Raw genomic sequence first — 24,541 nt, 5'->3', positions numbered from 1 at the left:
TGAATGAAAATAGGCACAGTAGGCTAATTTACTGACATGTTCATCACCCAAATTCAACTCTAATAGCATAAGTAGCTGAACCTAACCAACTCAGCAGACCAACGTGTTTCTTCCTATTAAATTTCTCATCTATGCACACACCCAGAAGTTTTGAATATTCTGCCTTAGCAACAGACTTCTGTTCAAAGCCTATATTCATCAATGGTATTATGCCATTAAGTGTACAGAATTGTATGTACTGTGTTTTCTCAATATTTAGTGATAGTCCATTTGCAGAGAACCACTTAATATTTTTCTGAAAGACATTATTTATAATTCTGGTTTGTTGGATGTGATTACTATACTTTTATCATTGGCAAAAAGAACTAGCTTTGCATCTTCATTACTTTAGAGCGGCAAGCCATTAATATACATTAAGAATAATAAGGGACCCAAAACTGAACCCTTGATACCCCCTACTTAGAGGACACTGCTGATTTTTGAGACTGTCTGTACTGTTAATTTCAACCTTCTGCATTCTTCCATTTACATATGAATTAAAACAGTTGTGCAGTGTCCAAATCGTACCACAACAGTTAAGTTTATCTAGGAGAATTTCATGATTCACACAGTCAAAAGCCTTTAAGAGATCGCAAAAAATCCCAATGGGTGATGTTCTGTTATTCAGAGCATTTAAAATTTGACCACTCAAAGTATATATAAAATTTTCTGTTGAAAAGTCTTCCTGAAAATCAATCTGACATTTTTTTTTTAGTACTTCATTTTTACAAATATGTGAAGCTACTCTTGAATACATTACTTTTTCAAGCTGTCAGAAGTGAGAATGGGCAGTAGTTGTTAGTATCAGACCTATCTCCTTTTTTTATCCAACGGTATAACAATAATATATTTAAATCTATCTGAAAAATGCTCAGTTTCTGTGAGCTACTACATATGTGCCTGAGAATTCTACTTATTTGTTGGGAACAAGTTTTTCATACTCTATTGGAAATGCAATCAATTCCACGTGAGCTTTTACTTTTGAGTGAATTTATTATTTTCCTAATTTCAGTAGGAGAGGTGGGTTGAACTTCAATTTTATCAAATTGCATAGATATTGCATCTGCCTTGCATTTTCTTATGAACAGCTGGATCCCATTTTCTCTACAACACTTAAAAAAATGGTGAAATACTGTCTTCTCGTGCTTCAGTTGCCCTACTTCCCTTTTAAAAATATTCCAAATTGTTTTAATCTTATTACCAGAGGTCCTAATCTCATGCACATACTTCTGGACTTTTTAATAACTTTTCTTAATGCAGTGCAGTAGTTTTTATTATGTTTGACTGTGTCTGAATCATGACTCCTTCCAGCTATAAGGTACATTTCCCTTTCCTGTTTACAAGATACTTTTATCCCTTCGTAAGCCATGTCTTTTCAGAAGGTTTCTTACAATTGCGTTTCTCTGTTTTCTTTGGAAAACTGTTTTCAAATATACTCACAAAGGTATTAATAAATAAGTTAAATTTTAAATTAGCATCAGGTTCCCTGTACACCTCATCCCAGTTGAACTGTTGCAAGCTTTCCATAAAATTTCCAGTTGTTAAGTCATAAACTGAGTGCATTTTTTCTGGGGCAGTTTTGAATTACTGTACGATGTTATATACTGTAATGAGCTGTGCATCAGGTTCAGAATGACCATTCTTAATGGGAAAAGTTTTTATTTGATTAAATTTATCTTGGTCTATAAAAACATTATCTATCAGTGTGCTGCTTTCCTGTACTACCTGAGTACATAAATCAATAACTGATGTCAAACAGAAAGAACCAAGTAATACTTCAAGATCATACTTTCTATCAGACTCTTTGAGAAAATCTACATTGAAATTGCCACAAGCAATAATTTACTTGCCTCTGTTTGACTGATGGCACAACAAAGAATCCAAGTTTTTCAGAAATATCTGAAAATATCCCAATGGGGACCTATACACAAGCTACAATTATAAAAGTGCCATTATTTTCTTTAAGCTCACAGCCACATGCTTCTATATGTTGTTCTACACAGTTTCTTTCAGTTTATAAATTTTTCACATTACGATAAATTTTAACATATATGGTAACTCCTCCTCTCTCCATAAGTGTGTCTACTTACATGAGCTGAAAGCTTACATCCGCCTACATTTATCTTTCCCATAGCTGTGACTATTTGATGCTCAGACAAGCATGGCACATCTATTCCATCCTAAGTTTCTAAATGTCCTAAACGAACAAGAAGCTCATCTACTTCAGTGTTTAATCCTCGATATTCTAAAGAATATATTAACATTATTTTCCACTATACTCTTATGAGAATCTTGTGACGTACTAAGATTATTTTTCACTGTACATTAATGAGTATCTCATGATATTTTAACATCTCTAATCCTGCCTGTCTGAGCTTCTCATTAAGCTTAATTTCATTCAGTTTTGAATAATTGGACACTGATCTTAGCTTAAAAAAGAGGTACTCCCATGAGTTTCAGTGCCCTCCCTTAAAGATTTTGCTAACATCCTGGCTGATTTCATGGTCAGATGACAGTACCAGTCAGCTGTTGCATCCACGAGACAACTAGTGATTAAATCTTCAGTTAGATGTACCCCAACAAAATGCTGTATTTGAAGTTAATGTATTGTTTATAATCATTCCCTAATTGCAGTGGGGTATGGCAAGACAGAAAAAGCACTCATTCTGCATGATAATTTTGTTTTAATCCCTTGTAGTTTCCACAGTGACTGGCAAATTATATAATATCTGATAGTTGTGAGGTAGCTGCTGTGTAGTCACATGATTAATGATATTATGATCCAGTGGTCTCTGTGCCACACAGCACATCATACTCTTTATGGATTCTACAATTTCAAAAACAGTAGTTAAATAATTTTGTAGAATCTTAAGATATTAAAGAATTTCTTCAAACAAAAGTATCAGCTAATAAAATTAAATGTCCTAAATGTTAATCTTAAAAAGTCTTTCAAACTTTTTAATAAATTGAAGATAACTTACGCATTTCCTTGGCCATTAAACACCCATTTGTTAGATCCAAGGCCTTCCCAGAGTGAAAATGCATAATATGCACAGGCATTAACATGAATTAGGAAGAGCATGTAGGAGAGAGTTCTTGCCATTCGCACTATGTACGGTGACTTGAGGATGTTGTCCACACGGTCATAGAACTCCCAAAATGTCTGTACCTTCAGGACAAGAAGGTTATGTATGGAAGTTATTACACAATGTTAAGTAAAACTGACCAATATAACTAAAGAGTGCTTAGTGAATAAATTACACTCATTATTTTGATACCTTCAGCAGTCTTGGCAGTCTAAACAGTAATTGCTGGGGTCCAAACATCAGATAGAACAAGTCTAGAGGTAAAAGCGACAGCAAGTCCATCTAAAAACCAGAAAAAATTATAATAAACATAATAACACAAAGAATTATTAATTGTCCTTACTGTATTAAATGATTTAAAATTTATGGGAAGGAGGAGAAAGGTAAATAGATTAGATTATGAGAAATGTAGAAAACTATCATATGTACATATTTCTACAGCTAATGAAAGCATGTAGACTTTCACTGATATAGGAAATATGTAAGCTAAAGCCTCCCCCTGATGAACCACAGACCTTGCCGTTGGTGGGGAGGCTTCCGTGCCTCAGGGATACAGATAGCCGTACCGTAGGTGCAACCACAACGGAGGGGTATCTGTTGAGAGGCCAGACAAACGTGTGGTTCCTGAAGAGGGGCAGCAGCCTTTTCAGTAGTTGCAAGGGCAACAGTCTGGATGATTGACTGATCTGGCCTTGTAACAATAACCAAAACGGCCTTGCTGTGCTGGTACTGTGAACGGCTGAAGGCAAGGGGAAACTATGGCCGTAATTTTTCCTGAGGGCATGCAGCTTTACTGTATGATTAAATGATGATGGCGTCCTCTTGGGTAAAATATTCCGGAGGTAAAATAGTCCCCCATTCGGATCTCCGGGTGGGGACTACTCAAGAGGATGTCGTTATCAAGAGAAAGAAAACTGGCATTCTACAGATCAGAGCGTGGAATGTCAGATCCCTTAATCGGGCAGGTAGGTTAGAAAATTTAAAAAGGGAAATGGATAGGTTAAAGTTAGATATAGTGGGAATTAGTGAAGTTCGGTGGCAGGAGGAACAAGACTTCTGGTCAGGTGAATACTGGGTTATAAACACAAAATCAAATAGGGGTAATGCAGGAGTAGGTTTAATAATGAATAGGAAAATAGGAATGCGGGTAAGCTACTACAAACAGCATAGTGAACGCATAATTGTGGCCAAGATGGATACGAAGCCCACACCTACTACAGTAGTACAAGGCTATATGCCAACAAGCTCTGCCGATGATGAAGAAATTCAAGAAATGTATGATGAAATAAAAGAAATTATCCAGATAGTGAAGGGTGACAAAAATTTAATAGTCATGGGTGACTGGAATTCGGTAGTAGGAAAAGGGAGAGAAGGAAACGTAGTAGGTGAATATGGATTGGGGCTAAGAAATGAAAGAGGAAGCCGCCTGGTAGAATTTTGCACAAAGCACAACTTAATCATAGCTAACACTAGGTTCAAGAATCATAAAAGAAGGCTGTATACATGGAAGAAGCCTGGATATACTGACAGGTTTCAGATAGATTATATAATGGTAAGACAGAGATTTAGGAACCAGGTTTTAAATTGTAAGACATTTCGAGGGGCAGATGTGGACTCTGGCCACAATCTATTGGTTATGACCTGTAGATTAAAACCAAAGAAACTGCAACAAGGTGGGAATTTAAGGAGATGGGACCTGGATAAACTGAAAGAACCAGAGATTGTACAGAGTTTCAGGGAGAGCACAAGGGAACAATTGACAGGAATGGGCGAAAGAAATACAGTAGAAGAAGAATGGGTAGCTTTGAGGGATGAAATAATGAAGGCAGCAGAGGATCAAGTAGGTAAAAAGACGAATGCTAGTAGAAATCCTTGTGTAACAGAAGAAATATTGAATTTAATTGATGAAAGGAGAAAATATAAAAATGCAGTAAATGAAGCAGGCAAAAAGGAATACAAACGTCTCAAAAATGAGATCGACAGGAAGTGCAAAATGGCTAAGTAGGGATGGCTAGAGGACAAATGTAAGGGTGTAGAGGCTTATCTCACTAGGGGTAAGATAGATACTGCCTACAAGAAAATTAAAGAGACCTTTGGAGATAAGAGAACCACTTGTATGAACATCAAGAGCTCAGATGGAAACCCAGTTCTAAGCAAGGAAGGGAAAGCAGAAAGGTGGAAGGAGTATATAGAGGGTCTATACAAGGGCGATGTACTTGAGGACAATATTATGGAAATGGAAGAGGATGTAGATGAAGATGAAATGGGAGATACGATACAGCGTGAAGAGTTTGACAGAGCACTGAAAGACCTGAGTCGAAACAAGGCCCCGGGAGTAGACAACATTCCATTAGAACTACTGACGGCCTTGGGAGAGCCAGTCATGACAAAACTCTACCATCTGGTGAGCAAGATGTATGAGACAGGCGAAATACCCTCAGACTTCAAGAAGAATATAATAATTCCAATCCCAAAGAAAGCAGGTGTTGACAAATGTGAAAATTACCGAACTATCAGTTTAATAAGTCACAGCTGCAAAATACTAACACGAATTATTTACAGACGAATGGAAAAACTGGTAGAAGCCGACCTCGGGGAAGATCAGTTTGGATTCCGTAGAAATGTTGGAACATGTGAGGCAATACTGACCCTACGACTTATCCTAGAAGCTAGATTAAGGAAGGACAAACCTACATTTCTACCATTTGTAGACTTAGAGAAAGCTTTTGGCAATATTTACTGGAATACTCTCTTTCAAATTCTGAAGGTGGCAGGGGTATAATACAGGGAGCGAAAGGCTATTTACAATTTGTACAGGAACAAGATGGCAGTTATAAGAGTCGAGGGACATGAAAGGGAAGCAGTGGTTGGGAAGGGAGTGAGACAGGGTTGTAGTCTCTCCCCGATGTTATTCAATCTGTATATTGAGCAAGCAGTGAAGGTAACAAAAGAAAAATTCGGATTAGGTATTAAAATCCATGGAGAAGAAATAAAAACTTTGAGGTTCGCCGATGACATTGTAATTCAGTCAGAGACAGCAAAGGACTTGGAAGAGTAGTTGAACGGAATGGACAGTGTCTTGAAAGGAGGATATAAGATGAACATCAACAAAAGCAAAATGAAGATAATAGAATGTAGTCCAATTAAGTTGAGTGATGCTGAGGGAATTAGATTAGGAAATGAGACACTTAAAGTAGTAAAGGAGTTTTGCTATTTGGGGAGCAAAATAACTGGTGATGGTCAAAGTAGAGAGGATATAAAATGTATACTGGCAATGGCAAGGAAAGCGTTTCTGAAGAAGAGAAATTTGTTAACATCAAGTATAGATTTAAGTGTCAGGAAGTCATTTCTGAAAGTATTTGTATAGAGTGTAGCCATGTATGGAAGTGAAATATGGACGATAAATAGTTTGGACAAGAAGAGAATAGAAGCTTTCGAAATGTGGTGCTACAGAAGAATGCTGAAGATTAGATGGGTAGATCACATAACTAATGAGGAAGTATTGAATAGGATTGGGGAGAAGAGAAGTTTGTGGCACAACTTGACCAGAAGAAGGGATTGGTTGGCAGGACATGTTTTGAGGCATCAAGGGATCACCAATTTAGAATTGGAGGGCAGCGTGGAGGGTAAAAATCATAGAGGGAGACCAAGAGATGAATACACTAAGCAGATTGAGAAGGATGTAGGTTGCAGTAGGTACTGGGAGATGAAGAAGCTTGCACAGGATAGAGTAACATGGAGAGCTGCATCAAACCAGTCTCGGAACTGAAGAACACAACAACAACAAAACAACGTAAGCTAAAGACATATTATGTTGTCTGATAGCAAATGAAAAGTAGTCAACAGTTACAACTCACATTGCCTGAGATAGTATCATGTCAGGAACTGAGTTCTCAGAAATTTGTTTCTATACTTTCTTTATCTAAATCCTCCATGACATCTTTCTCACACCCTGGTTTTCACTTCATATCTGCCTCTTTCATCCCTTAACCTCTACCTTACCTCCTCCTCCTCCTCAGAGGTGGTATAGTCAACAATCAGTCTTTCCTTCTCAGCCCATCTGATAAATCTCCTCTGACTTGGGGGTTTGGACAACTTTTCCAAACTCTCCTCATTTCCTAGACCTCGCCCGTTCTTTCCCTTCACCCTTCCCCTTCAATCCTCCCACCAGAAGGAGACACTGCCTCCAAAAGCTTGTAAATTTAATATCCTTATATGTATTTCTCCTGCTGCTGCTTGGTGAGTAGATATTTTATCTCTCCAGACTTCAGTAAGTGATATTGGTACTGAAGTTCCATTTCACCTTATAAGCAAAAATCGTAACAACATTTTAATTGATTACAGATCAGTCTTAAGAATCTCTTTGAAGATTTCCATCAACAGTTCCTTAAGTGAATTTTAAACTCAATTATATTTGCCAGTGTGTGTGTGTGTGTGTGTGTGTGTGTGTGTGTGTGTTTGACTAACTAAGAAAAGGGGGGGAGGGAGGGAGGGAGAGAGGGAGAGAGAGAGAGAGAGAGAGAGAGAGAGAGAGAGAGAGAGAGAGAGAGAGAGAGAGAGAGAGAGAGATTGGGGGGGGGGGAGAACAATGCAGAAGACGTCTTTTTGTTGTCATTCGGTAAATTATATACAATGTTGACAGATTTCAAAATAAACTGTAAAATTAAATTGGATGTTTTTTTTTGTGACAACTTTTTCATTCCAGAGATTAATCTCTGTTTGTAAATTCGTTACTGTACTCATATCAGTGTAAAAGAATAAAATACTTGTTATAGAATAACATACTAATAATGAATATTAAATGTTTTTTGTTGCAATGTTATATGAATTATGTTGAACAACCTGAAAGGCAACTCAGTTTAAATAATTCCAAAAAGTATGCAAATTATTTGTGCAACATTTAGGTAACTATCACATTTCAGGAAAATCATCAGTGCCACCAATTTCTAGACATCTGTACCATACCTTGAACTGCCACTTTCTGAAGTATCTTTGACGAGTAAGTTTCGTGTCTTTCACCCAAAATCCATCACTAAGGTAGGTCAGCCTCGGTTTAAAAAATAGAATGTCCATCAAATAGACAGCATCAGCAGAGTAATCCAGTGCTAACCACACTGGTGTGTTTTCTTCTGTTTGATATGGAAATGTGCTTCTGAGTGGGATCACCCAGCAGTTGTAAGAGTAGCACACAGTAACAAGAAGCAACCAAAGCACGTAGCATATCCCTGGAGAATAAGTATTTACCAGTACACTTTGAATGCATTTTTAAAACCATATGATTAAACTTTTTATTCAGATCACAGAGCACAAGTTTCGAAATCAGATGCTTATTTTACAATGTACAAAAAAACTTTGTTCAAACAATAACCCTATCAAAAATTTAATTTTACGTATAACAAAACTGCAGTCCAATACTTGTCTTACAGTCAAAATATTTAAAATTAAAATAAAGTAGTTTTATTTGATAAGTATCTGAGATGCCAAATAATACATACGTCTGCTTACATTGTGTTAAATGCTGTTTAGTGAGCTGGAGTAATTAGACTTCATCTATCACTTTTCATGTGGACAGACATTTATGTGTGTGTGTGTGTGTGTGTGTGTGTGTGTGTGTGTGTGTGTGTGTGTGTGTGAGAGAGAGAGAGGAGAGAGAGAGAGAATGTGATGTCTGATCTCTTCAAATTATTCAAGATGAAAAACCCCAACGGACACACATATCTTCATTTTTATGTTACACATTATAATCATACAGACAGTTTATAGATCACTACACAAGTGACATGGCTCTTCCAACATACCTTGTGGATCAAGGACTGTATTACATTTGAAACAATCAAAAATCTTCAAAAAAGACTTGCAGCTGAGGCTGAATGTGCATGGTAATTGTTCCTGCTCCTCACTGTTGACAGTCTCAACACATTCATACAGTGGTGGGGAAGAAATACCATTGCTATCAGCTGAAACAGAAACAGTCAAGTACATTTGTAACATTATTATACTTTTCTGTACATTTGAATTCTGTTAACTTTTGTAAATTGAAAACTGTTACATTATGTTAATGTGATTAAGTATTAGGATGTGCATTAGCTATGAATCAGGTGCATTCTTATTCTACACCTAAAACATCCTGGATTTCCCTTATTCTACATCTGTAGTACAACACAACATGCAGACATAATTTGTTATGTATCTAGCATGTTAAAATGTAAATGATCATTAAAATGTATTGTTGTTGTTGTTGTGGTCTTCAGTCCTGAGACTGGTTTGATGCAGCTCTCCATGCTACTATAATGTATTATACTATAAGATAATTAAAAATTAAAACTCTGAGGCAATTTGTTCATGTATTATACAAAGTATATACTGTATAACTTGTCTGACAAGACTTTACCACTGAGCAGGGTTTGTCAACCCTAAAGAAGCAATGCCTTTGTGGGAATGAAGGGTGCTGTGACAGTCTGTTTCTAAAGTATGTGGACACTGGCAAAAATATCAAGATATGTTTATATGTTTTGTATGCCAGTACATCTGAGCCTGTGAACCAATTCATCATTTGAAAATATGAGGGTTTGAAACCACCTGAATATTTGACACAGGCTGCCTGTTTTTACAGCATAGCATATTTGCTTTTAGTCTGGCTCAATATCGTTTCTTCCATTCACCATATATACTGTGCTAACCAAGCAGTGCACATTGCTTGTCTCACCTTTGTAGCTGTGTTGAGAGCAAAATGAAGCTCCCTCAATGATTGATGGAGAATTTGTGTGAGATATTATTTTTCAACAGATACTGAGCATTCATTGTCTTGAATTCTCTCTCTCTAAATGATACAATGGGACTGACACAGTAAATGCATTGGGGAGCCGTCCTGAACCATGACTGCTCGACCTCTGCCCACAAGCAATGGAGACTTGAAGAGTCCAGAGGTTGAAACAGAGCAAGCTGGAATTCTTCCACTGGCTATTGTTGCACTGCTTTTTAATAACTATATTTTTCTCCTTTTTCATTTTAAGTCTAGTTATCCATGTTGTGTATATGAACAAATCTATCAAAATGTTATTCAGGCCATATTCCATGTAAATTCATTATTGAGATGATAATTGTCAGTATGCTGATTATAGTGATATGCTTACCTTTACTTAAAACCATGCTGATTAAAAGTAATCAATGACTGAAATTATCATAACAGTGTGTAATGGTAGATCTTACTGGAGCTAAACAGTGAATTTAGAAATATTGCGAGCTACCATTAGAAATCTATGAGTTTTGGCTTTACAGTAACATATTTTAATTTTCAGGAAACTAATTTATTTGGGAGATAATTAGCACTGAAGTCCAGACACGTTTGTGCCATTATAACTGTGTAATTCCAAAGTTTACCAGTATATTTTTGGTGCCCCAGTTTGTCTGGATTGAATGACAATCAATTAAGCCACCAATTAGGAGTTTGCATGAATTATCATAATGTCAAATATGGCAAATGTACTTGTAAATGAGTAATTCCCAGTGCAGACACACAAAGTAGTTCTGTAAACTTTTGTTATGTACTAAATAAATACTTATGTGAACCAAATTATTGCCTGGACCTACTCTACTCTAGCAAATTTCAACCACATGCTTTATAAACAAATACACATTTTTTAAAATTCAAAAATTTAATACGCAAATCTTGAAATAACCCATGGCACCCAAGAATTTTCTGTCCATGTAGAGCTATCTCAAAAGTAACATCAATGTATGTAAAGATTTCCAGGTGAAATAATATGTGACTAACATCTCTGTGAAAGTCTATCTATCACAGTCATTGTGCTAATATCCCAATGCTGGTGTCTACAATTTTGTAATGAATGTAGTGCCTACAAATTGCTCTGTCAACATGTCAATGCAAGTTTGTGTTCATCTAGATCAAGTGTCATCAAGAAACGGATAACAATCTGCTAACACCAATTAATCTGTCAGTGTCATTTATCTCATTAACAATCTATATGTGTGGAATGTCTCTGTGAACTTCTTTCATAGTTATGAGCAAAACTATGTTTATGTTAATAACAAATTATGCTCAACTGGCTGTGCTTTATAAACTGTGATTTTGAGATGAGGAGTTTCAGCATGAGTGTTGCCACTGAAATTGCCACTGATTGTGAGGTCTAGTCTGGTTCTCTTAATATGTGAGTAGAAGTGTTAGCAAACTGGTCATTGTCCAGAATATCAGTTTAAAGTTAATAAATTTGTGGCCAAGTGCAACAATAAAAAGTGGTGTTGTGCCCAGTATTGTGTAACTTATTTCAATACTCTAAAAGTTTTCAATAAGGCATTACCAATAAGATGAGACTCAAACCAGATTAGTACCACTGCAAGGTGTCCTATACGATTGTAATCAGGTGTCTAAGGTCTTCTTCAAACCATTATGACACCATACAATATTGACAGACTGGTTCATTGTCTTGCTGAAGTCAGAAGTCACTTGAGAGGTACTGTAGCCTGTCAAATGGATGTGCAATCAATTCTCATATCACCTGCTGGTAAGACATGATTGCAGGTATGTAAGGGGCCCCCACACAATGATATCTCCAATTACTTACCTAAACTATGGCTTTTTGGCAAGTAGCATGAATCATTTTATGTTTTCCATATACTCCTGTCCTGCAGTCAGCATTTACCAATACATACCCAAATTCATTAGACCATAAGACCTTTCCCAACTTTGTCATGGTCGTGCGCCCACGCTAATTTGTATTTTGCTCTGAAAAGTGTAGTGAGTACAGATATATATACTCATTGGCCAGGCAGCTGTTCCCACTGGTATAGCTGTATACAGTTGTGGCTCAGCAGTGAACTCTTATGTGATTTGCTGTACAGCTGTCAATCTACCTGCTGTTACAACCCACAACAGTCAACATTGATCCTGTCTGCAGTACGTTTTTGCCAACATCAACTGGATATGGTAATATCTGTAAAGCTCATTGCTTGCACAACTTTGGAGGCAAAGGGTACCACATGTGGGCATCCCTGATTTGGCCCCATGTTCAAACATTTCTGGCCTACAAGTTGTCAGTCAGCACCAGGTTAGTTTTGGTCCTGTTGAGCAAGTTCAAGTCTTTGCCATTTATCATGTGTGCAGGCACTATCTAACTACTTAGGGCAGCCATACAAAGCATTTTCACTGACTGACAGGATTGTAATTGATAAATGTGTTGAATGATCTGTTTCACAGCAGCATGTAGGTTGGCATACATAAACATCAAGTCAATGTTGAATTCAGACATCATTGGTGCATAGAGCTCTACAGTTCTCACAATGTGCCATTAGTCCAATCTTGATAAAGTGAAGAACATGATCAGTTCTGAAGGTTCATCATTTCAAAAATGCTTGTGCCACTGGCTCACCAGCTGATGAGCTTCACCTTTTGTAGTTCTAGGAAGCCAGTTCCTTTACCCATCATACCACTGAATGAAATGTGAACAGAGAGCCTGTCAGTCTGTTCCCAGACCCACATCATCACTGCTTATTACATGCTACATTTCAGTGATTGTTCTGCAATCATAGAATAATGGGTCTTCCTGCCTCTTTATGTACTGCACATTGTAACTGTTCATGTTGAGTCCAAATCACCAATCCCTATACTAAGTGTCAATCCCCTGCAGATCTTCCTGCAACTCCCCGCTGTACATACAGCAGGTCTCTGACAATAAAGGCCACTCTGTCGAAGCCATCTGTACACTGTTTGCCTCAGTACAACACTTCCAGTGGGTGCTGTGCGGTCAGATGCCAGCTGCAGTGCACTACTAAGGTGGTACGTCCTGTCCTTACAGCCAAATAATGGTCCTCTCTTTATGATGTCACATGCGATCAGCCCTGCCCTGGCCTTCGGGATACAGTTTTCATCTTTATAAACTGTTGCAACATCCAAGAAACAACAGAACAATTCACATTAAGCCATCAGGCCACATCAGTTTGCGACTATCTTGCATCCATTCTTCCTACGGCTCTCTACTGCAGAGTGACTGGTAGACATCTTCTCTGTGCCATACTGCACCACCTGTGACAGTGCACACAGTGACTGTGGTTGTGGGACTACCTGGCAAACACTACGCTGTTTGGTAGGTGCCCTGATGTCATTGTTGGCATGGTTGTCTATTGATCGGAATGCCATCTTCTGTGTAGAACATGATCCTATGGACATCTGTTGACAATTTGTATGACTATATTGTGAATTAGACACAGGATGTGAAAATAGCTGTTTGTTGCTTTAATTTTGGACACCAGTGTAGTTAGACATGTAGCAACTTTATCTGTATCACTTTACATTATTTTTTAAGAAACTGTTTTGCCTCTCCTGTAAAATTTAGCAAAATGGAGTTACGAGGTTTTCATTTCCAACCATTAATTTGTTACTTGCACTCCATGTTTACATTCCACATTACAAACTTTGCTCAATGTAATGACCATCTGCGTCCAAAACAGCCTGGAACCACACTAGAGATTGTTCTACTGCTGCCCGAAACATCTTAGGTGGGATGTGGATCATGGAATGTTCAGTTGTCATTAAACAGTTCATGCACTGCTCAAAGACATTCATAGCCATGCCAACAGTAACTTCTTCAACAATTTGTGGCCCAATTTATCAAGGGCCTCTCCCGGGAACAATTCCCAAATTGCCAGTTAATGTGAACTTCCGAATCATGTTCCTCAGCCCCAGTGTAGTAAGAGGACGTCTCCATATTCATTTAATGTGTCAATATTCATGAAGAGCAGCAGCATTGTTGTTTTTGTTTTGATAAAACAGCTTAACAAGTAGAGCCCTACTCCTCTTGTCTAGTAATAAACAGTTTTCTACTGCTACATCTACAGACATACTCCACAAGTCGCCGTAAGGTGTGTGGCAGAGGATTTCCTTTATTACAACTACTCATTTTCTTTCCTGTTGCACTTTCAGATACAGCAAGGGAAAAAGTGACTATCTACATGTCTAAGAATGAGCCCAAATTTCTCGAATCTTATCTTCGTGGTCCCTATGCGAAATGTATGTTGGTAACAGTAGAATTGATCTGCAATCAGCTCTCTAAATTTTCTTAGTGATGTTCCCTGAAATGAAAGTCTTCTTTACTCCATGGATTCCCACTTAAGCTCCAATAGCATATCCGTAACACAAGCATCCTTATCGAAGCCACCAGTAACAAATCTAACAGCTTGCCTTTGAATTGCTTCGGTGTCTTCTTTCAATCTGACCAGGTGCGGATCCCTAACACTCTAACAGTACTCAAGAATAGGTCATGCAAGAGTCCAATATGTGGTCTCCTTTACAAATGAACCATATGTTTTTAAAATTCTCCTAATAAATCAAAGTCAACGATTTGCCTTCCCTACCACAATCCTCACATGTTCATTCCATTTCATATCGCTTTGCAGCATTATGCCCAGATATTTAAACAACGTGACTGTGTCAAGTGGGGCATTACTAATACTCTATATGAACATCAAGGGTTTGTTTTTTCCAAATCATCCACATTAACTTAGATTTTTCTGCATTAAGAGCCAGCTGCCATTCATCAGACCAAAGAGAAGTTTTGTCTAGGTTGTCTTGTATCAATGTACAGTAACTTATCTTTGACAGCTTCTTGTACACCACAACATCATCTACAAAGAACTGCGAATTGCTGCCCACTCTGTCTGCCAGATCCTTTATGTATATAGAAAATACAACAGTTCTATCACACTTCCCTAGAGCACTCCTTCTAGACTGGTTCTAGTAGTGAAAGTTTAATTACAACCACACTGTACAGCTTATAATACAAAATTTAATTTCTTTTTATGGTAAATTTATTCAAGGATGACCAAAAATTTTGAACCAAAAATTTAGTACTCCATGGAACTGACCATCTCAAGTCTTCTTAGTGCCAAATAAGGCAAGTATAAATCTAAATAAATACATTTCATCCTGAAAATTAAGACCCCACACACTATGAACTTGTGTATAAGAAATCTAATAAAACTGGAATTGAAGATAGAGATGAAGTGCTAATATGTGCAAGAACTGCTCAGCCAGGAAAGAGAGTGTGTCTAGAAATTGCTGCAGGAAACAACATGAAACACTGATGAGCTACAAACAATATAACCGTAAAAATTTCATAATGAAATATAGTACAGCCATGGTTTGATAGCTTGGCGGCTTCACATTGTCCTTGCCAGTGGAGTGTATTTGATAGACACAAAATAGCACTGCTTACATAGCATATACTGAAAACAATGGTGAAATAATTGGCAATGGGAACTTTAAAAGTATAAAAATATCCCTTATTGGGTTGAAAATTGTGATAACTGTTGATATTATAGAATATCTTGGGATTAGCATTGCCCATTTTCCATGAATCACAGCAAAATTCTAAGTTCACACTGACTATGCTCTACAATTCAGGTAAGGACCGATGTTCTCTGAAAGGGTTGTACAAGTGGGAGCTCCAGGAAGGGCGCTACCCCAGGATACCAGTTCCTGTGAGTGGGCCTTTGTGTGATGTTAGAAGAACTAAAAGTTGTAATTTCTTGTGCTACGGAAAATGTGATCGTAGTTAAGAAAAATCAATAATTACACATTCGGTACATAGTTTTACATTATCTCATAGCCACTAACAGCATTAGCAGTTTTTGGCACTAAATAGGTATACTGTGTTATTGGTGGGAAGGTAAGCAACTGAGCTTGTTGCATATCATACCCTTGACCAGCAAAATCGTAGAAATCCAAGCAAGGGAATGCCATTGCAAATGTGGGATTCTGCTGCACAACTTTGCTGCCTGCAATTTACAACAGGATAAGAATTTAATACAACTGGGTAGAGCTACAACAGAGTCTTGCATTCAGTTATGATGAACTCAATAAAGGACGAAAAGCTGAATCATCATTTAGAACTTTCTTTTGTATTTACAAAAACTTCAAATCTAATACAGAATGAGTTGACTCCTGTTTCAAATACTCTCATAAATAAAAGAAGAATGGAGATCAGTCAGTCAAATTTTGGTCTCAGTTATTATGTTTGAAACAACTGCTCTGTGCATTTTCTCATAAGTACTTCACTATGTCACAGCTGTTGGTGAAGTCTATGAAAGTTCTTAAAATTCTTGAACGTTCTCATAGTATGGAGCTGGGGCTATGGTTGGTCATTTGAATGGATTACAATCAAGAGGGATAAAAATATTTTCTACTGCACTGATTATTCATAGACTCAGTTCAGTGCTATCGCAAGCCATGTCAAAGGTCGGAGAAATCATAATTTCTTTTCTCACTTTCAACTGACCTGCTACTTTTTTTCCCAATTCAGCCAAAAGAATGTGAGCTCTAGATGAGGAAGTAAAGAAACGGTTGCCTAAAGTGTCTGTTACACAGAGGAGTTCTGCATCCCTTTTGATAAAAATCTTATATTGCAGTCAACTAGCTTCACTTTTCAAGAAGATAATAGACTGAAATGAGAAGTGGAATGAAGAAGCCTACACTACTGCTTGTGGGTTTGAAGTCAAGGTGCAAGATGTCAGTTTCAGTTTAATTTTACATACTTTTGCAGATATTTTCCCTCTCATTATGGTTTATTTGATATATTGTAAGCTGAGCTTATGACACTGGTTAATGTATAACAAAAACTAATTAATTCTGCAATATTTTGAAAACCAAATGTTGCTGATTTGAAAGAATATGAGAAAGAGTCATGCAGATGAACTGGTAACTCTTTATCCTAAGCATTATATTGCAGTTAATTTGGCAACAAATGTTAGAGATACTTACTGTAAATTCTGGGCACATTGGTGGGACAGTTCTGAGATAGATTCAGGCTACTTAATTCTTAACAATGTAAACAGTGTTAAGCTAAAGAACCTCTAAAAGTCTGACATGGATCTTTTTTTTTTTTTTTTTTTTTTTTTTTTAAAATTTCCTGTTTCAGATCACAGGTAGTGTTCATGTATATTCCCATAATAATGCATCGTAAAAGTGTTGGTGATCTCTTGAAGTTTACTGCCAAGTGGACTCCAGACTGCACACTGTGAAATTTTGGAACCAATTTCAACTATTTTGGCATCCAGTGTCTCAGCTGACTGAAGCTTTTCAGTCATAAAAAGGATAGAAAAAAAATTGGTAAAGGTTAATTTACACAGTTTTCATACAACACTAAGAAACCCAGTACTGCTTCGCAATTGCTAAATACATATTGGAATTGGATGTACATTCTAATCTCTATCTCCTCTCCTCCCTCTGCGCATCTTCTCCCCCCCCCCTCCCTCTCTTTGTCCATCTCCTCTTCCTCCTCCTTCCTCTGTCCGTCACCTCCTCCTTTTTTCTGTCATTCTCCTCTTCCTCCCTCTCTCTGTCCATCTCCTCCTTCCCTCTTTCTGTGTTTATTTTTGGCGGGCATTGTGGCCGAGCAGTTCTAGGCGCTTCAGTCCGGAACTGCGCTGCCGCTACGGTCGCAGGTTCGAATCCTGCCTCGGGCATGGATGTGTGTGATGTCCTTAGGTTAGTTAGGTTTAGGTAGTTCTAAGTCTAGGGAACTGATGACCTCAGATGCTAAGTCCCATAGTGCTTAGAACCATTTGAACCATTTATTGTGTTTATTTTTTCCCGTCTTTTTCTGCTTTCTTTTCTCCCCCTTTCTCTGGTTTGAGCCTTGTTTACTTGTGTTGCAAAGGAAATGTTGACTGGAAATAGAAGTCTCTTAAAATAAATGGTTAAATGGGTTGGGATCATTGGTATATGTGGTATGAGAGAGAGAGAGAGACCTTCAGCTGCTGGAACTAGAATTTAAAAAAAAAAGTCCTTGCCAGTGATAAAAGTCTCAAATCCCTGACACTCTTGCATCTCTGGACATTATCCCAGACAGTACTAAAAAACCAGAACAGTCTTGGCCAATCCCGACTATATGGTAAGCCTCCTCCTTATCAGAGACTTGTCCACTATTATATTTAAACCTAACTTAGCCTTTGGTCTAGCTACATATCAGGCTGTCACAACGACCAAGACTTTACTTTAGAGGAGAGTGGAGGGCAGGGGCGGGAGGGGTGGGGGGGGGAGGGGGGGGGGAGGGGGGGGGGGAATATCAGACTCCAGCTTAAAGTTATGTACACTGCTTGACAATTTTTAAGGAACAACTGACACTTTCTAAGGAAGAACTCCCTACTGCAACTAAACAACTGACAATTGCTAGTAAATGGAGATGTAGAAATGAGATGACTCAGTTGCAGTGGAGCATGTGCATGAATGATCTTTATGCATTTGACAGTTCAGATATTTGGTGTGGGTAACATGTCTCAAAGACGTCATTTGAGTGCTTGCGATTGCGATTGCTTGAAGCCTGTCAAAGTATCACTACTGTGGTCACAGTAATCGGTGTGTCAAAAAGTGTCATCTCGTTATTAAAATACTAAGTGAAAGCATGCTGGCGGTCAGAGATGGACCACCACACCACAAGGAGATCCATATATAGGCCCAGTGGCAAAGAGGAATGGATATCTCACTCGTAGGCAGATCACTGTAGACTTTGCAACAGTTATGGGTACACACGTCAGTGATGCAGCCATTTTGTGGTGGTAAAATCAAGCTAATTTGTATGTTTGAAAGCCTGTTACATGCATCCCACTTTAACCACGTCATCACCGAGAAAGAGTTTGTTGTTGTATGGAGCGTGCTGGTTGGGGCCAGCAACACTAGGCAGAGTGATGACGAATCCCACTTTACAGTGGCAAATGATTCTGGTCACCAGTTCATGTGGAGAGAGAGGGGAACACATTAAACATCACAGAATGTGCACGAACATCATCGGTATGACGTAGGCGTTATGGTGTTGGAAAGCATTTGCAGAATGACCAAACACAGCTGCAAATTTTTGTGAGGGGCATCATCAACTTCCACAGTGGTATTGCAGGGAGGTTATTCTGGATTTATCTATCTGTTTACAGGTGTTGTAGGTCCTGACTTTCTGTTTATGGATGACAATGTCCAACCTCACAGGGCTGTTGACGTGTCAAACGCGTTGGAAGGTGAAGAAACTGAACCTATGTAATGGCATTTATACTCTCCCGACCTGATCCTACAGCTTATGCCTGAGATTCTCTTGGCAAACGTGTTTCTCAATGAACATCCCCTTCCTGAACTGTGCAAGAACTGGAAGCCGCCTTGAAAGAGCCATGGGACAATATCCTCCAAGGACTCCACAACAGTTTGGTAGTCAGCGTGCAAAATGTACCTTAGTGCTTGAGAGTCCGATATTGATCTTAATGTTGGGTGTCTGACCTGTGTTAGAGATGACAGTTATTTACAAGGGTCACTCCAAAAGAAATGCACACTATTTTTTTAAATCCATCTTTTATTCTACATGTTTGAAAGTTTTACAGTGTGTAGATACATCCTTTAGGAACAATATTTTCATTTCTCCACATAAGTTCCATCCCTCTCAACTGCCTTAAGCCTTCTTGGAACCAGCGCCTGTATACCCGCACGGTAAAATTCTGAACCAACCTGTTGGAGCCACTGTTTGGCAGCGTGCACAAGGGAGTCACCATCTTCAAACCTTGTTCCACGAAGAGAGTCTTTCAGTTTTCCAAAGAGATGATAGTCACATGGAGCCAGGTCAGGACTGTAAGGTGGGCGTTCCAGTGTTGTCCATCCGAGTTTTGTGATCGCTTCCATGGTTTTTTGACTGACATGTGGCCGTGCATTGTCGTGCAACAGCAAAACATCCTGCTTTTGCCGATGTGGTGGAACACGACTCAGTCGAGCCTGAAGTTTCTTCAGTGTCATCACATGTGCATCATAAATTGTGGTGGTTCCACTTGGCATGATGTCCACAAGCAAGAGTCCTTCAGAATCTAAAAACACTGTAACCATAACTTTTCCAGCAGAATGTGTGGTTTTGAATTATTTTTTCTTGGGTGAACTTGCATGATGTCACTCTACTGATTGCCTCTTCGTCTCTGGCGAAAAATGATGGAGCCATGTTTCATCACCTGTCACAATTCTTCCAAGAAATTCATCTCCACCATTCTCGTACTGTTCCAAAAGTTCTCTGCATACCGTTTTTCTCGATTCTTTGTGAGTCACTGTCAACATCCTGGGAACCCAAGAGGCACAAACCTTTTTTAAGGCCAGCACTTTCAGTATTCTGCAAGCACTTCCTTCCCCTAGCCCAACATAGCGTGACAATTCGTTCACTGTGAGCCGTCTGTCAGCAGTCACCAATTCATTAACTCTCTGCACATTGTCTGGAGCGTGAGCAGTACAAGGCTTGCCACTGCAAGGACAATCCTCAATATTGCCGTGCCCACTTCCATCCCGTAACCTGCTTGCCCACCGACCGGCAGCATTTCCATACACCTTTTTCAACCTCTTGTGGACGTTTCCCACTGTCTCGTTTTCACAGCACAGGAATTCTATGACAGCACGTTGCTTCTGACGAACGTCAAGTGTAGCAGCCATCTTGAAGACATGCTGTGACGGCGCCACTCACGGGAACAGGTTGAACTAAGTTTGAAAACAAGTGGGAAGGACGTATCTACACACTGCAAGACTTTCACACATGCAGAATGAAAACTGTATTTAAAAAAAAATAGTGCGCATTTCTTTTGGAGTGACCCTCATATTTCTGTTATCCTACTTTTCTGCGTGGAAATCTGTACCATTTTTCGTTATAAATATACGACTTCACCTCCATTACACACCAGTATGTACTGTATTTCGTGTCGTCATTCACTGCTTGTCATTACTTGTGTCCAACAATGTCTCTGTTCCTTAGCAGTTGTCACGCAGTGTATGTAGTTGACAACTTCAAGAATGGCTTACAAACTTTGTCTTATTATCAACTGAAAAGAATCTTCTGCGGCAGATGAGGGCTGTTTCTTCATGTTGCACCTGTTTACCTTCACAAATATTCCAGTAGACAGAACTGGTCCTTGCAGTTGCAAATATTCGTCACACTTTTTTATCGGCTGTCTCTGAAGTGTCAGCCAGCCGGTGTGGCCGTGCGGTTCTAGGCGCTTCAGTCTGGAACCGCGTGACCGCTACGGTCGCAGGTTCGAATCCTGCCTCGGGCATGGATATGTGTGCTGTCCTTAGGTTAGTTAGGTTTAAGTAGTTCTAAGTTCTAGGGGACTGATGACCACAGATGTTAAGTCCCATAGTGCTCAGAGCCATTTCAACCAAATCTGAAGTGTCTCACAGAGAAAGATTCTGACGTGTAAACAGCTAAACTTCGCGACTGCCACTGCTTTTGTAGACACTGGAGTGAGGAGCTGCGACCCACCTTGTCCGCTGCTGTCGGTGGAGGGCGTGGGCGGCAGCTCGAGGCGCCGCCGCACGCGCAGCGCGCGCTCCGCGAACGCCCTCACCAGCTCACGCAGCCGCCGCTGGATGACCATCTGCCCATCACGCTGGAGGCTGCAACAGCGCAGTACAAGCATTCACACTAATGAGCCAAAATACACTACTGGCCATTAAAATTTCTAAACCAAGATGAAATGCAGACGATAAACGGGTATTCATTGGACAAATATATTATACTAGATTACATTTTCACGCACTTTGGGTGGATAGATCCTGAGATATCAGTACCCGGAACAACCACCTCTGGCCGTAATAACGGCCTTGAGTCAAACAGAGCTTGGATGGCGTGTACAGGTACAGCTGCCCATGCAGCTTCAACACGATACCACAGTTCATCAAGAGTAGTGACTGGCGTATTGTGACGAGCCAGTTGCTTGGTCACCATTGACCAGACGTTTTCAGTTGGTGAGACATCTGAAGAATGTGCTGGCCAGGGGAGCAGTCGAACATTTTCTGTATCAAGAAAGGCCTCTACAGGACCTGCAACTTGCGGTCGTGCATTATCCTGCTGAAATGTAGGTTTTTGCAGGGACCGAATGAAGGATAGAGCCACGGGTCATAACACATCTGAAATGTAACGTCTACTGTTCAAAGTGCCATCAACGCGAACAACAGGTGACCGAGATGTGAAACCAATGGCACCCCATACCATCACACCGCGTGATACGCCAGTATGACGATGACGAATACACACTTCCAATGAGCGTTCACCATGATGTCGCCAAACACGGATACAACCATCATGATGCTGTAAACAGAACCTGGATTCATCCGAAAACATGACGTTTTGCCATTCGTGCACCCAGATTCGTTGTTGAGTACACCATCGTAGGCGCTCCTGCCTGTAATGCAGCGTCAAGGGTAACCGCAGCCATGGTCTCCGAGCTGATAGTCCATGCTGCTGCAAACGTCGTCGAACTGTTCGTGTAGATGGTTGTTGTCTTGCAAACGTCCCCATCTGCTGACTAAGGGATCGAGACGTGGCTGCACGACCCGTTACAGCCATGCGGAGAAGATGCCTGTCATCTCGACTGCTAGTGATACGAGGCCGTTGGGATCCAGCATGGCCTTCCGTATTACCCTCCGGAACCCACCGATTGCATATTCTGCTAACAGTAATTGGGTCTCGACCAACGCGAGCAGCAATGTCGCGATACGATAAACTGCAATCGCGATAGGCTACAATCCTACCTTTATCAAAGTCAGAAACGTGATGGTACACATTTCTCCTCCTTACACGAGGCATCACAGCAACGTTTCACCAGGCAACGTCGGTCAACTGCTGTTTGTGTATGAGAAATCGGTTGGAAACTGTTCTCATTTCAGACGTTGTAGGTGTCGCCACCGGCGCCAACCTTGTGTGAATGCTCTGAAAAGCTTATCATATGCATATCACAGCATCTTCTTCCTGTCGGTTAAATTCGCGTCTATAGCACGTCATCTTCGGGGTGTAGCAATTTTAATGGCCAGTGGTGTATAATGGCCACTGCCCACCGCGACATTTAATGCCAGCTGGTGGCGTTGCGCGCATGTTACGCCCTAAGAGAAATACCGGGTGGTTATAAAGCGCAACTACTCACGTAGGTCCGCTGTGGACTGTAATTATCGTATGGCAGCAAAAACTTGGTAGATATACTAATGTGTTGATGCGGAACCGATTTACGCTGGAAAAAAATTTAGTTCCAATTTTCGCCACCAGGTGCAAATCTGGCGCAGCGAATGCAAGAAATATAGAAATGTTTCCATACATAATGGAATAGCAACGGAATGTGGGCAGGAAAGGTCAAATATGTGAGAAAGGTATAATTTTGATTTTAGTATTAACTGCCACTTACATATATTATTCAATATGGGCATGGGAGACGTCGACGTAAAACGCTCGCAGCAGTCCTGGTCCTGCATACTGGCCTTCAGATCAGAACATGTCCTTGGTAAACGCGTTCTTTTAGATATTCCCAGAACCAAAACTCACAAGGATTCAGATCAGGATATCTTGCAGGCCATACATGTGGAAAACCTCTAGACATAACACGTTCACGGTAGGTTGCATTATTCAGATCGTTCAGAGGGTGAGCGACATTATGTGTTGCCCCGTCTTGCCTGAAAACAATGCTTTTCACATAGTTGCGCTCTTGCAAAGCAGGACTCACGTCCTCTACCTATAAGGAGGTCTCGATAACTTGCAGACGTCAAATTACCGTGGCAGGTCCTCTAGGACTATGATCTTCAAAGAACAACGGACAGAGTATAAAAGTGTTTGTGAATTCACACCACTCAGTCACATACAGCGAATGAAAGTACCCCAAATCGGCAGTTAGACCTATGTGTGTTCACTGCACACTGTAGTGTAAAATGTGCCTTGTCGGTTCATAGAATGCCGCCCAGCCACATGTCACCAACTTCAATCCGTGCCAGAAAGTGAAGAGCAAATTTAGACGTTTCAGCAGATCGTGAGCTTTCAGTTGATGCACTATCTGGATTCTGTATGGATACCTGTGTGGTCCCGGCGGAGGTTCGAGTCCTCCCTCGGGCACGGGTGTGTGTGTTTGTCCTTAGGATAATTTAGATTAAGTAGTATGTAATCTTAGGGACTGATGACCTTAGCAGTTAAGTCCCATAAGATTTCACACACATTTGAACATTTGATACCTGTGTAAAACAGACTGCAAAACTCTCTGTACTGCTGACCATGGTACGGAAAATTCTAGTCACATGTCACGAGCACTATCACCACGCAGGGCACGTGCTCCATTGCCACTCATAGCAACAGCAATAACTTCCACTGGGATAGGACGCCTCTCTCTTCCAGGTGCCACACCAAGCTCAATCTATGTTTACAAATTTCATTATCATCTTCTTTAAACCATATACTGAAATCAGGCATTTCCTCAGGGCTTCAAGTCGGCGACACTCTCTCAATGCAGCACTATAATTGATGCCATTCAGAATAAAACTATTTCACTAACAGTGCACAGTGTCTCTCTTCTCGATAGCCATACTTGTTCACTCACATTACGGCTTGTCAGAAGACAGTGTAGATGTCATAACGTCAAACAGACAG

General features: G+C 39.8%; 1 protein-coding gene across 2 annotated transcripts in view; it reads right to left on the bottom strand.

Moving 5' to 3' along the window:
• The window catches only part of LOC126458121 (cyclic nucleotide-gated cation channel beta-1), a 189,518-nt gene that overhangs the window by 24,735 nt on the left and 140,242 nt on the right, over window positions 1-24,541 (bottom strand). For both annotated transcript variants that reach the window (XM_050094950.1, XM_050094951.1), the window contains 5 exons: window positions 21,401-21,534; window positions 8,924-9,082; window positions 8,091-8,350; window positions 3,318-3,407; window positions 3,021-3,208 (listed from right to left, as the gene is read on the bottom strand). In XM_050094950.1, the coding sequence (XP_049950907.1) occupies window positions 3,021-3,208; window positions 3,318-3,407; window positions 8,091-8,350; window positions 8,924-9,082; window positions 21,401-21,534 (831 nt within the window). The remainder of the gene's footprint in view (window positions 1-3,020; window positions 3,209-3,317; window positions 3,408-8,090; window positions 8,351-8,923; window positions 9,083-21,400; window positions 21,535-24,541) is intronic.

The sequence above is a fragment of the Schistocerca serialis genome, chromosome 2 (assembly GCF_023864345.2).
Source record: "Schistocerca serialis cubense isolate TAMUIC-IGC-003099 chromosome 2, iqSchSeri2.2, whole genome shotgun sequence".
Taxonomy (NCBI): Eukaryota; Metazoa; Arthropoda; class Insecta; order Orthoptera; family Acrididae; genus Schistocerca; species Schistocerca serialis.
This window is presented reverse-complemented; position numbering and strand designations above follow the sequence as displayed.